General features: G+C 38.8%; 1 protein-coding gene across 2 annotated transcripts in view; it reads left to right on the top strand.

Annotated features, from left to right (window-relative positions):
* The window catches only part of macrod1 (mono-ADP ribosylhydrolase 1), a 135,149-nt gene that overhangs the window by 68,995 nt on the left and 50,916 nt on the right, over positions 1-15,238 (top strand). For both annotated transcript variants that reach the window (XM_017408370.3, XM_017408371.3), the window contains exon 4: positions 6,629-6,658. In XM_017408370.3, coding sequence (XP_017263859.1) covers positions 6,629-6,658 — 30 coding nt within the window. The remainder of the gene's footprint in view (positions 1-6,628; positions 6,659-15,238) is intronic.

Raw genomic sequence — 15,238 nt, 5'->3', positions numbered from 1 at the left:
TCCCCCACAGGGCTCGGAGGCTGGTTCTGTCTCAAGCACCTATGTATCCACACAGAGAACAGCGGCATTAAATAGGATCATTGCGCATTTATCAAAGGTCTATTGTACCCTACAGGAGACAATCTTAATGTTGCTATAATCCTGTGAAGAAAGATTACAAGGGGGGGATTTAATTACAATGATTTTGTGACAGGAAAGGTAAAATTTTGGAGTTAACACGCCCTCTGTGGGGTTGGATGTTGGAGTTTATGTCGCAGCCTTTTGAACCTCCTGGGCAGTCAGCTGTGAATATGATTATGTTCTGAGTCCGGGTACACCGAAGGACATCTGAGCAGTCAGTTCCACATTAATGTCTGATCCATTTTATGTGATGCTGATGTAAAGTAGGGAAGATAATTAGTTAGGAAACCTGTGTGGTTTTTACAACTTAGGTCCTATTTACTCCAGTATTAGGGTGTAAAATGTTGATACGCACAAAAATATTCGCAGTTTGACCAATACTGAACAAGCGTCTCATGACTGACAATCGCTAAACAACTTCAATGTAATAGTAGAGGTCAGTGATGCGTGGCAGAATAAACCTACTTATATTTGCAGCAGGCAGGCTCAGATGTTATTAGGTGTCCAACACTATAATGGAACGGATCTATACAGAGATAGATGTATTAGTTCTGTCATCCGTTTCACTGCCTGTATCATTCGCACATAACAATACCTATGTTATGTGATGTTTATAGAAAAAAAGTCTTGCTAATTCCAGTCAGCTCTGGGGCCTTGCTGATAACTTATGCGTCCGCACAAAGTGTAGCAAGAAAGGGTCGTATGCCAGAAGGTTGGGTCTTTAGAAACAAACTTGATGTGAGAACCAAAGTGAGAACTTCGAACCCAAGCGTGCAAACATTTTTTGCAAAAACGTGAAATTGACGTTGATGCAGACGGGGAGGTGGAAAACTAAAGCCAGATGGTAGAAATGAAATGCGCGGGCCAGATTTAATCCTAATCAAATTGCATTTAACAAGTCTTAAGGGATACAACAAATAAATAGTGATTGTCTGTCCAATTTTTAAACGATACACTGACTTTTTTCACAAGTGTTTTGGCACAGTTTAATTAGTCTGATTATTGAAAACATAAGCTCACTGCTGTAACACTTGTATGTAAAACTGAATGATGGAGCCAGTGGCACCTCCAGAACACTATGTGAGTGAACGAATCGTGTGTAGATTTGTGTTCAGGGAATATAATTTCCTGGCCCATAAATGCCTCAGTTTCTGTCTTAGATTAAGCGTTTCTCGGCCCTAAATCACCACAAAGCCAGAAATCTGCTGGTTTTTTGTATGCTTCAACATGCACAAAGTGCTTGGTTTTGACCATTGATGTCAAATGTGGGGAAATTCATGGCAGGAAATGAGCCTGGACCACATGTGTATGGTTTCATGTGCACTTTGATTTGTAAAAGGAACTTTCTATAATGGTGTGCAAGCGCACGGTTTTATAAATTTGATTCTTATGATTTTTTTTTCTTCAAGCATACAATATTTTGTGTTATGTTAATTGCAAATTGTATGCAGTGTTAAGAAAAAAAGAATTACTGGCCACCTTGCATGACTTATATTGGTGTATATCCAACGATTACCTTCTGAGAGGGATAAAAAAATCCTTCAGCTGATTCATGAGATAATTTGAATGACACATGTTTGACAATAGATGCCATCATTTTAAACAAAGATGTCGCAGAATCTGTTGGAAGGTCTTTTTAGCTATAACCACACCAAGTTTTAGCACATGAGATAATTTGGTAACAGGGCAAAAATATTATTGTCTGCTTTCACCTTTCGGCGGTGGGCGATAACGATAATTAAATGAATCCACATCTTCTCTAAGTTTGATCCTTTGAGTGTGTTTAATTCTTCCATATTAATGTCCTGCAGCTGGACTGTTAGGAAGATTTTTATTTTTTTTTGGCATTTTGCCTTATTTTTTTATTGGATCGCTGCAGTTTAAACAGACAGAAAAGATGTGGAAGAGAGCAGGAAAGTGACTTTCAACAAAGCTGGCCAGGTGTGAAACCAGGGCTCAGCTGTCGAGTGCGTTTTCCCTCATGTTGTCTGAGCCCCTCAGTCTTTCAGCAAACAGGTTGACCCGCAATCCTGTGCTCTTCTTCTTGCTTTATTCCACTTCTCTTTCACGGCATAGTTTTCAGTTCCACCAGGCATCGTTGCAGACCTGCATTTTATCTGCTCTGAACATTAAGCGTGTTGCCTTTTGGTTCATCAGTGGTAACTTTTCCCGGAGTGAAAGATGAGCTTCACCATGAAAGTGCAAAAACAACCTCTCAAATGATCACTTCAGGCCTCAGACTCTCATGTTAAAATATCCCACTTCACAGCGGAAATGAACATCTTGGTACAAAAACTACTTTTGGCTTTTAGAGCCAACTATCCAAATTGCCAAAACTTCATTTTTTATTTTTTTTTGTAAATCATCCATCTTATGAATACCAAGTTGGAAAGTTCCACCTGATTATAGGTGTGTATGTTGTGTAGGCTTTTGCTCAGATGTGGTTTTTGCATGTTCTTGGCTTTAGTGACCCAACTTTTAATCTGTAGGTGAAGTCCATCATTTCAAGTCTTTTTAACACCTTATAATTCGAGCAAAGTGGAACATTTATCTGCTTTAAGCTATAATTTGAGTGTTTTATAAGTGATCCTGTTTTTCCCCGCTGCTGAAAGGTGAAGGTCTGCGTATGTGTTTTTGTCTGTCTGTGAAAATATCTCATGAACCACTGGATGGATTTTAATAAATCCTGCAGATTATAATGTAATAAATGTACATCTACACCTGATTAACACTGAGACATAATCTGAGTAATAACGAATTGTTATTACTCAGATTATCACGGTCGACTTTCTGCTAAATATTTCATAATTCATAGGATGGACTTAAGGTCACTGGATGAATATCTACAAATAATTTGCTTTCCAACCTGATTCAAGATGGCCACTACAGCCAGCTGATTTTAGGAAACAAGTAAATGACTATAATTCATTCAGTTTTACAGACATTGTATTCAAATTTGGTGTGGTAGTAGCTGAGAGTCATTCACAACACATACTCCAAGTGCTACTCATTGTGGAAGATCTTCGCCTAAAACTTTATTATTGACTGTTGGAGTCAGCCTTGTTTGTCTGTTAGCAAAATATCTCATGCATCAGATGACAGATTTGAATGAAACACTCAGACAGTAATCATTGGATGAACATCGACAACTGACTCATTTTCAGAGTCAATCCAATTCAAAATGGCCACCACAGCTAAATGGTATTAGCCAACAATGCCTGTATCTCAGTTAGTTATACAGATATTGATCTTAAACTTGATGTGGTAATAGTTGAGAGTCATCCATAACACATACTTGGAGCATAACATCTCGTGATATCGCATGAAATATGTTCAAGGTTTGACCAAAATGGAACAAATCATTTCTCAACATCAGATTATCTTAGTCCAAAACCAAAGGTAGCGAGCGATGTGCATTTCTTCAAGGAATAAGGAAACAAAATAGAGGCTTTAATGATAAAATTCAGATTTAATAAAAAGTAAAAAGAAAGTCGGAGAACCACAGGGAAGCTCCCCACTTTACCAACACCGGCCAAGTTTTGATAACTCTGGTCTGATTCCAGCTCTCTGTCAGAGCTGCGTCTTATCTTCTTCAGGCAGATTTTTCCTTCACCTCTTAGGAGTTCAGACCGTATGTGGCCCTGGGCGGATTCATCAACTCAAACCAACATCTAGTTTTGGATGGGACCCTTCTGTACAGCCTGCAGCTCATCAGTACAGCTATTTCTCTGAGATTTTACATCTGAATGAGTTCTTTTCAACAAAGCTGTGCACCTTTTGGAAGAAAACTGTGAGCTGCACATTCAGAGCTGATATTTTTGTGTTCATACAGAATGAGGCGGCTGTGTTCTTTAAAGGCTGATTTTTGTGCTATTTAGTGCTAATGAAGCAGCAGTATGAGGAAAATTTAAGAATTTTCTTGAAATAAAACATCTGTGAACTTCCGTTTTCTAATATCAGGTTTTCTGGTGCAGTCTGAGCTGGCATAATGCCTGCTGGCAAGTTGTATCCAAAACGAAGGCTGTCCCCTGTGTTTTTCGACATAACTTCGTAACTGCATCTCAGAGTGATTATGAGCTTATCAGATTATTCTAACATGGCCACGGCACCTAAAATCTGACGCAAAAGCAGAGAAAAAGAACCTGATTGTGTGAGTTTTCTGTGAGGTTTGACTTTACTGGAAGCACTGCAGATGTCCTCGGGCTAGCGCTGCTGATTCCACACATTTGTTTAGGAGATGCGAGTGAGAAAAACACTTGGGTATCACATATGTTGAAAGCAGCAACAGCCGAGCTTATCACCCTGCCAGCAGTTAACACTCTTAAAGCTGTGCAGTGACATGATACAAGTAGGGACGGTAATGATTGGGGGCACATCGACTAGCTAAGCTGCTAGTGTTTAACTCAGTGTTTGTTTTGCTGTAAAACAAGCTCATTATGCTGCTATTTTATTCAAGTTGGAGTTATCCTTTTGTTATCCAAGTAAATGCTGTGGTTTGAGAGACTTTTCTCACAAAAAGGCAAAATTAATCAAACCGTCTTTTTTATTTCTTCCCGCAGAATTGTTTGTAATCTTTTGAACTGTAGACTCAGCGTGAGTTTATTCTTTAGCTTTGTCGACAGTGAAGATACTCGCTGTGCCTCTCAGTCCTCAGTGACGGGATTTAAAACCTGCTGCTTCTTATTTTATCCACCAAGCCAGGGACAGAGTTGCACCATTGATTCCACGTGAATGAAATTAGCTCACTGATTGGGAAAACCGGCCCCGCTGTGAGCCCTTGAGGAGCATTGAGCACCAATCCTGATGAGAAGCACTGAAACCAATTACAAACCTGTTCTAATGGGTAAATGTGGCAAAACATCACACCCACTGCAAGTAAATATACGCAAAGGGCTTTCTTTCAACCTAAATTTACTTCCAGATGCAGAGTTTTAAAAGTCATGAATTTATTCTTAACCTTTTTTTTCTTTAAAGATTTGTATGTAAAAATTAGGATGTAGGTAGACCAAGGAATATCTTTGTTGCCAACCTAGGATGTAGGTAGACCAAGGAATATCTTTGTTGCCAACTAACCTGTTTTCAAATGAGAGTGCAAAATTCAAATTATTGCGAGTAAATTTTCCAACTAGCAATTATTTTCGCTCACTGTCATGAAAGGTTGTTCTTAATGTACTGGAATTGCCTGTTTATGAGCGTCTTTAGCAAAATATCTCACGAAGCACTGAACAGATTTTATGCCTGTGCGTCTAAAACTGATTAACTTTTGGAGTCAACTCGATGGCCGCCACAACTAATCGACCTCAGCAAGAAAAAAATAGCTACAACTCCATTGGTTTTACAGACACTGAGCTGGGATTTGGTGTGGAAGTAGGGTCATCTCCAAAACCATATGTTGAGTGCTAACTTTCACTGTTACTCCATGAATCACTGAACGGATATTAATGAAACATTCAGAAAGTAATCACTTGATGTACGTCTACATCTCATTAACTTTTGGAGTCTACTCAATCCAATTCGAGATGGCTGCCACAACTAATCAACCTTAGAAAATACACCTTTAAATACACTAAACTAAAATCAGGTCAGGTAGTAGCTGAGAGTCACTCCCAACATGTACTATGAGCACTAACAAACTATGAAATCATAATATTAATTAAAAATAAAATGATGTTAGTTCAAAACTCTGGTTTGGGCTTTATTATAAATGGAAGTTACTCATATTTGAAATATAGACAGAAATATAGATAGATACTCTATTGATTCTTTATTAGAAAAAAAAATCCATAGATGCTGTTAATTTGATATTTTATAGTTTGTACCATATTTTGATTAGTGGCATAGCCACCAACGATAATCATGTACTTCTCACAATGGCCCTGTTACTAATGTTTGTTTTTTTTCTCCAAAATATTGTTAATAATCTAGAGATAACAGACTTTCAGTTTCGCAAACGGGATCCCATTGTGACGTCCTCTAAAATCTGCTTCTGTTTGACAAATAATCCAGAACATGTCCTCCTTAAGTGCCGTAAACCAAGTATTGTTGCTGTACAAACACGTGTCTAAAACCTTTTACTTTTAGAGGAAAAAAAATAAATAAATAAAACCCTGTGTTGGTAAAAATGTTTAACGTTCAGTTCACTGTCAGTGTGATTACCTTGATCTCTGATGTGTGCAGCACATTTATTCAAGGTGGAATTATGGGAGGGGGGGTGGAGGTGGAGGAGGTTCTGCTGACAGTTTGAGAATCAGGATTTACGGGGTTTAATCACAAGCTCTTCTCAGTACTTTTCATTGGGTAAATGTAAAAAAGTAGCCATATATATATATCTCATGCATACATTTTTTGGTTGATTTATATAAAACATTTTATGCGCATTCACTTTGACTCATTGCTTCATTATTTCAGCTCCTGGTGACAAAGTTAAACTCATATTTATGTCATTCAGTTATGTATGGTTCAGTTAAATTCATAAGTACCTCTCTTTTTTTATTTTTTTGTCTTTTAGCCAACAAGACTCTGCTGGGAGGAGGTGGAGGTGAGTCACAACCTGTCTGATCCTCTCGTTGTGTAAGCTGGAGCGCCTGCCAAGACACTTCCAGGACTCAGCTGTTATTAATGGCTTATTTTTCTGTCGCAAAACATCTTACGTGTGCACCAAATAATTGAATTTAAAATTAGAAATCTTTTAATCAGACCCTGCAGTGTTATTTACCAGCCAAAATGTGTGTGCGCGTGTTTATGTCCTTCTTTTTTTTGTGGCTTTTTCCTGCATTTTTTCTTTGTGTGTGCTAACAGACAGATCTTTGTTGTGGCAGGTGTTCGCGGTGTGTTTGCATGCTGCTCAGTGTGTGTGTCTGTCTGCCTGTTTCCTTTCTTCGTCTTTGTGCGCACAGGTGCAAAGTCAGTGGTTCATAATTTATTGTTGTGGAGTGCTGCTGATATAAACTCATTTTTCTGTGTATTGTTGACTCAGTGCTTTGCTACGTGTGTGTGATGTTTAGACGTCTACAGCTGATCAATATTTGGAATAAATCTATATTACTAATGCAGTGGCCACATTTGCTAAAAACATGTGCGCACACACAGTGGACTCAGTCTGTGTGTGTGTGTGTTGGTGCTTGCAAATTTGGGCAGCTTGCATTTGCCTGTGGTTGTTTTCTTTGTCTTCATTTGGTCAAACAGCCTCAGCCTTTCAGAGCCACCCGCTCGCGCCGCCACGCTGCCGTTTTTAACCTTCCTATTTGTTTGTGTGTGTCCTGCATATATTTTCTTCTCCTCCCGTCTCTATGGTGAAATATTTAGGACACACTGGTTGGTGCGTATCCTTGTGTGCATTCATTTATCGGTGTGTAACAGTGCATTTGCTTGCCTGAGACGATCTGTGGAGATCCTCTGTGTCCTCACACACACACACACACACACAAAGGTTAACCCTAACTCATAAACACCAGGCATAAAACGAGGCAGCACACCTATATATTTGTCACTTCACACACACACGCGCAGTGAAGCACCTTGAGATTTTAAGCATTGTTTGATGTGCCCCTGAGGTCTCTGGTGGCTTTGTAAAAACAGATGGTTTCTAGAGGGCTGTTGTGTGTCTGTGTGTGTGTGTATGACGGTTGCATTCAACGGATAGCTTAGATCTTTTGAAGTGGTGTTTTGTGCAAAGGTTATAAACAATTAATATCTTACCTGCTGCAGATAGCTCTTTGAATGATCTCAGTTTGGAGAAAGAGTCCAGTTCTGACCAGATTGATGAGCTAATGGCTGGTCTGAGCAGCGCCAAGACCAAACTGTCTAAGGTTTCATGCCATTTTATGTGAATACGAATTTATTAACCTTTATACTGCTGTCAAACTACATGAACTAATGTGATATTCTTGCAGGAAGTTCGACAGGCTGCATTTGAAGTGCTACAGCAAGCTGCTGCTGCTGCTGCCACCAGTTGTGCTTGAAAACGGCTCTAGGATTCTATGTTAATAATAGTAATATAAAATTGACAGCCATTTATAGGTTTATATATATAAAAAAACATATTTGAATGAACTCCTGTGAAATATTTCAAAGTGGAGAAGTTTTGGCAATCCACTTTGTTCCTGGCCCTACTCAGACCAGCCATTAGCTCATCAATTCGACCAGAATTAAACTCTATTCCTGTAAACTGGTGTCATTCAAAGAACTATCTGCAACATGTGAGATAAAAATTGTTCATAACATTTACATAGAACTCCATTTCAAATAATCTTAAATCTGCCTTTTAGGGTCCATATGAACCACATTCATGGTCTCCGATTATGGCAAGTGATAGTGTGATTGCCTGTATGTGTAGGTCTGTCTGTCACCTGATTTAAGATGGCTGCAGCAGCTAATCAACCTTTGCAAACAAAAATGGCATTTTTACAAATATCAAGCTAAAACTGGGTGTGGTGGAAGTTGAAAGCCAAGCTGCCCTTAAAGTGCTAACAGATTGCGTGACATTTTCAACACTTTGGCGAGCAAAGCACATGCCTGCAAGGAATGCTACTTTCATTTAGTTCACATTTTTGATTCATACCTTCAGATTTTAGACATTTCTGGTTGCTATCTGCATGAGGGCTCATATCCACAACAACCACCTTTTGAATCTGGCTGTTATCCATTTCTCACTTCCTCAGTTGATTTCTCTGATGTCTTATTGTTTTTGTTTCCCTCTTGCTGTCTTCTTTTCCAGCTCTATCCTTGGAGGTTTACCAAGGCAGATAGAGCCTACAGTAGGTGTTAATTAGGAAGAGGTAAGGCTAGAGACGAGTGAAAGAATGGGAGCGAAAAAAAAGAAAGAATTGGGAGGGAAATGATGCTTCGAGCAAGAAGAAAAGAAAGACGAAAGCAGCAAAGATCCAGTGGTGTTTGGGAGGAAGTCACTGGGGATAGACACATGCAAGAACAGAACTGAGTGGGGGGAAAAAAAAACACAAACATCATTTGGTACACAACTCCATTTGCCAGATTCCCACTATATGCTGAGTAACCAAGCGTACATTCATTCAGCTTTAGAGATTTTTTTTTTTTTTTGTCAGAGGTGAGGCAACAAAAGGTCTTTCCAGTGCTTACTCAGTCTCAAGGGTACCTGGGTAAATGTCATTCAGTTTGATCAAACGCACACCTGCCGACATTGTTTTCACTCTTCAATCTAGACGAGTGCTGAGCCCCGGCAGCGCATCAACAACAAACTTCAAGGGCAGGAAATTAACCTTTTTTATGTCCGCGTGCCGCAGCTGCTCTTTTATGTAGAGCTTATCGGCTGTTTCAGTGTTTCACAGCTTTTATTGATTTTTATAAATGGAAAAGAAAGAATAGATAAAAATTGGAGGATTACTCGGCTAGAGAATTATTTATATCTATGCATGCATGTAAACTTTGCACAGACACTCTTACCTCTTCTCCCTTCTGTTTAAGGAACCATCATTTCTAATATTCTTTAAAGATGTGATCTCTGGGCTTCATGAAGTTTTTCTGAAAAATAATAGAATTTTTTTTTTACCCCATTCTTTTAGGTTGAATATGATTTTTATTCATTAAACCTGTTTACACTGACCTGTGCATCATTAAAGCACAGACAGAAACCCATCTAAACTTAAGAGTAAGTTTGTGTTGTTGACAATCGAGCAAAGAACCAATTTTAAATCAGATCTTTAGATGCTTTGTTACTTACATCCTGTCCCAGTTTGTTCCTATTACGTTTACTGAATTAGAAACGATACAATTTAAAGTTCATTCTTTGTTAAGATGTGCCCGTAGACTGGTTCATCCCTTGAGTTAGGCACCTTTATTATGCTTCACTATTTGATGAGTCAGGCTGAAGTGGTTTAATAAACAAAAGCACTGTCCTCTAATAACTAATTGAGAACGAGTGAAAAAGCAGCCAAAGTCCAAAAAAGAGACTCCAAATCACTGCAAATCTAAAGAATTAAAAGAAAGTCTTTTTGAAAACAAAATCTAAATGATGAACGGTTCAAGACTTTTTTGCTCAGTTCCAACTGTGTTGTTGTTGTTTTCACAGTAACAGATGGTGACCTGTAAGAAAAATCTGTTCCAGTCCTGATCAGCATCAGAAAATTAATTTAAAAAGCAAACTAGCATATAACCCGGTTAAAAACCAGGTGTGATTCTATGTAAATTATGGTGTAAAAGAAAAAAAAAAAGATCAGCAAAATGCACTAATCATATCACATAAAATATTAAAATGTTATTTCATTCATCAGCTTCATTTATCTAAGCTTTAGTTAGAGAATTTATCATTCTCTAACTATGGTTTTGAAATATTCGCATGCTTTTAAATTTGATGATGGAGACTGGAATACTTGTTTCATTCCTAAAAAAATAAACACCCGATGAAGCATTTGACATTTAATTTGGGTAACTGGAAAAAAAGGTCAGAATTATAAATGAATAAAAAGATAAAATTAACATAACTTAGGCCTTTTATTTAAAGAATTTCTCATTTATTGCTACATCAGTTCACAACAAAAATGACGCCAAGGCACATTACATTGAGAGAAACCCAGTAAATTAATAAATTCCCTCAAACTGAATGATTTTCCTTCATCTTTTCTTACAGAAATAAAATAATGTGGAGAGCAGTAGTTAATGAAAACTTTCATCAGTTTTCTAAATCTTTTCTTGTTCTTTTGTGTTTTCAAGTTCAGAGTTTATGGTACAAAGAACCCTCAAAACCTAGAAAATCAAAAATACATCTTTACTTGCAACTTTTAAACACCAGTATTGAGAGATCTTCAGGCCCTCAGGCAGCCTTAATTACAGAAATAATGTGCACAGCATGGGTTCAGGAACACTTCTGAAGGCCATTATTAAGTTAAAATGCAGGTAGGCAAAGAAAAATACAAATGCAGCATCATTTTCTAGACACAGAGTTATTTAAAATGAACTGAAGAAATAGGGGAAAGTGGTCCTTTGGTCTGACAAATGTAATTTAAAATTCTTTTTTTGTTTTTTAATTTTGGACACTGAATCCTCTGGGCTAAAGAGGACAGGAACCATCTGGCCTGTCAGCACACAGTTCAAAAAAGGCAGCATCTGTGATGACACATGACAAATTTTGCACAATTCTGCTTGTGTTTTTTGGAATTTGGGTTGTTTGTAGGTTTGACTTTTATGCAAATACAGTAAAAATTTTCTGAGCCTGGACACATTTCTTCTTCTAGGTCACCATATGTCAGTGTGTACCTTTGGGATGGGAAGTGTTTTTCCACCGTTTTGTGGCCTCCCCACCTGGCATCAGTCCCCTGGTAAACCTATGCACTGTTTAAAGATGAGAAGCCAAACCTATTTACCTCGTTTCAAGACACTGTAAATAATCTTCGAGGTTGAAAAGTCTGCTGTCTCATTTCATTTGGAGTACAGCCACGGAAAATGTCAGTACAGTTTACCATGAAGGACTGCAGTTTATGAACACTAAACCAACAGATTCCCTGTTGCAATTCTTTCCCAGGGAAGCTTCTGATATTCACGACTAACAGTGTATCAAATAACAATATAAAAATAAAGCTTTAGAGTTGATCTTTTTCTATATACGAGTCCATAACACAGATCAGTTTATCTGCTGCTGCTTGCATTTCCTTTTCAAATGAATTCCAGAGAATTTTCTGTTTGTAAGTGGATCATTATGTCTGAATGGATGCATCTGATGGAGCACAAACCAGTTCTTTTAATGGAATTATTATTATTATTATTGAACAGAATTTAAAGTGTAACAGCACATCTAGCTGATACCCAGCCTGTCTCATACGGAAGCATCAGCCTGTTACTGATCCACTGTATTGGACTTGGCGCATCCCTTGCATCTCCCAAAGTCCCTTTATTACACACTGGCATTATGAACTGCTCTATGAAAAGTGTTTCCTTTTTGGGCTGTGGAAGAAGATTACTTTCTGGAACAAAGAAAGACAAAAAGACCCAAATGGTTCGGCTAACTCTGACTTCTGTAGCATCAACTGAACTTTTCTTTGAATGATGGCTGTGGATTTTGTGCCCCATATTTTCGACAAAGAGACTGTCTCAAAGCCCCTAAGAATGCAATCATGACTCCCATTAACCTTCAGTTCCACACAGTTTTTATGCATTTCTCTGTGGCTACACACAGATTTTACATAATTCAGTTGGGTTTGTCCAAAATTTGATTGTTATGACTCTGCAGCCTATATTTACACATCTAAAATGATGATATTTCCAAAGACAGATTGAGATAATACAGTTTATTATTAGTTTTATTGTTGTGCATATTTCACATATGTATGATAAAAGATCACTGATGAGTTGACAAAATCTCATTACAGCCAGAGAAACAATTTCTAAAGTTTTGACATTTTATTGTCCCATTTAGACTAACCTCAAATGTTCTCTCCACTCCTGTGGTTGCAGTTTACTGATCAGAATCATTTTCAGATGCAGGCAGCTGGTATCACGGGTCCTGCTCCTGGTCCGTTGGGACACGGTGCACAGGATATGGAGCAGCCATTGCCTCTATCTTGACTGGTTTAGGGTCTTTTAGAACTTCCAGATCCAGTGCACAAAAGATGAGCAAGTTCTCAATTAAAATTTCATCTTCTTACCATTTTCTCATTTGGTGGAGAAAACGAAAGAACTGAAGTCTCTTTCAGTGGATTTCTCTCAAAGCTGAAAAGCTAAGACTGAGTTTGTGTGAGCTGACATCTGTAATCAATCCTCTGGAGTCAGGATGGGGTTTGATACCCTCTCGGCTGTGGTCCCCATGTGTCTTCAGCTCTCTTTCTGCGTTCTCTTCATCTGGATGAAGAGAAAAGCACAACCCAAGAATAGGCTTGTCTGCTCGCCTTTTACAACAAATGAACAAGAGAGTGTGCATCGCGACTGAAAGGAGAGAGAGTGGAAGATTGGTTTTGGGGCGTGGAGGTGAGACAAGTGGCAGAAAGCACTTTGTGTACTTTCTACATCCAGACAGCGCTGCCCTTGTCTCAGCGTCATACATAAATTTGTTTGTTTCGATGCTGATAGCAGCAGTCACGTTGTGTGTGGAAAATGGTTATTTCCATTTAACAGGTTGAATCGAGTTTCCATGCTGAAGTTTGTGTGAGCTGTATATGAGAAGCAGCGTGCATGTTCGTGCATCCATCCAACGACATACCCATCCTAAATGTTGCCTTGGCAACAAGCTGACTGAAGTAAATGAGTGTCCCGGCTCTGCTGAGGGATTGTAGAAAAGCAATATGCCAGCGTTCCACCCCATTAGTTTGACAGACAGGCTGTTTGGCCTATAAGAGGTCAGCTGGCAAGGGCAGCTGTGTTATTATTCCACAGGACAGGCACGGGGATTGGTTTTACTCTAATGTCAATCTACCTGTGTTTGTGTGTGTGTGTGTTCTTTAGTGTTAGTAAACACTGGTTGGTTGGTTGGTAGGAGGTAAAGCTTGTTGTGGCATTGTTAAATGCCTGCAAATGCACATTGTTGGGCGCGGAGTGGGAGGGTGCATGTTTTTGGCCAGGTAAGCATATTACCAATTATCACCTCATGGTTCACCATCATCCCCTCCCACCTGGAGCCAGTCAGTACAGAACCTGTAAGAGATGACACTTAAACTGGTCAGCCGTCTGTTCACTGGTCTGGAGAGGCCAAAACACTAATGATTTCTACCCCGTTCCTTTATCCATTCATGCTTTGTCTCCCTCTTGGACTGTCTACTCAACATTCATCTCTCTGCCACCTATTTTTCCCACACTTGATTCCCTCCCAAACTCATTTCTCTTTGTCCAGCTGTACTGTCCAGTCTCCCATCTTGATTTTCTCGCTGCCTGTCTTTATCTCACCTTTTATTTTCTGGTTGTTTGTCACCTTCAGTCTCTCCTTTCCTGGAACACTGCTCTTCCGTGGGAGAAAACGTTGATGTGATATTTTCTATGGTAACGAAGGATAAATAATGAATGTTGTTCTTTTAATATGGAAATTAGTTTGACACTTCTAAAAGATTTTTTTTTCAGTGTCTTGTAATAAAAATTAAATCCATGACTAATTCATTATTCTGCTGAAGTCTGTTGGTGGCATTAGTTGTTGCCAATTACGGCTGATTGTTAAGTTGTTTAGGTGTCCTATTTGCATATGATGGAGCCATCGGTGTATGAACAAGTATCCTCTGACACTGTACTAATGAAACATATAAATATGTACTGTATTTCACTGTTTTAGTTCTAACCTACAAAACTATGTGCTTAAGAAATATGTATTACTATGAATCAGAATGGTCATCTTCCATTTTGAATATTGCCCTTAAGTCTTCAGTCTGGCTGTGTGCTGCAGTGTCCATTAGGAAGACACTGTACCTCTACTCTGCTCCTTTCTGCTCATCGGTAATTGTAGAGAACAAAGCACTGAACATAGATAGCAGAACTATAGTAAAAGCACTTTATGAGTGTTTGTATGGGATGAGAACCCATTGTTAGGCACTTCGTTGATAAGGTTAACAATTCATTCATTCACATCTGAACGAATGTGACACGACAGAGAAGATAAGGCAGCATCTTCGAGGGGGAGAGAGTGAGCGAGTAATTTCAGCCAACCTTTTTCAGATGCTCTGAGGCACACAGGCAAAATGCATTTTGAAAGCCAGAAGTGTCTCTTGGACTATTTTCATCTGGACCTTCCTGTCCAGATGAACAAAAAAATACACTTAGAATAAATCAATCATTTTAGTCTTTTTAAAATTAGTCTTTTTATCATTTTTAGTTGTATCCTTCAGAAACCGCTTCCTATGTTTTCAGAATACAAAAAAAGGTTAAAAACAAAAACAACTGGGCTTCTATTCTGCAGCTGAAGACGTTGCTCACCAGCATGTTTTCAGACATAAAACAAAACTACAACAGTTTTCTTGAAGGACGAGGAGGCCTTTTCACACCATGTCATATAGCTGCAAAGACAATCTCCTTCTGAAGACACCTTTGGTCGTTCACAACAGTCAATTCAGACAACTCTGATGAGTGTGTACTTACACACATGAAGTTGGCATTATAGAACCAGAGGAATGACAGCAGGCGCTGTTGGTTAGAGTGGAGAGTTGAAGGCTTTGCCCCCCCCCCCCCCCCCCCC

This window comes from Kryptolebias marmoratus, linkage group LG9 (assembly GCF_001649575.2).
Source record: "Kryptolebias marmoratus isolate JLee-2015 linkage group LG9, ASM164957v2, whole genome shotgun sequence".
Lineage (NCBI taxonomy): Eukaryota > Metazoa > Chordata > Actinopteri > Cyprinodontiformes > Rivulidae > Kryptolebias > Kryptolebias marmoratus.
The sequence above is the reverse complement of the archived record's forward strand: the minus strand, read 5'-3'. Positions and strand labels throughout refer to the sequence as shown.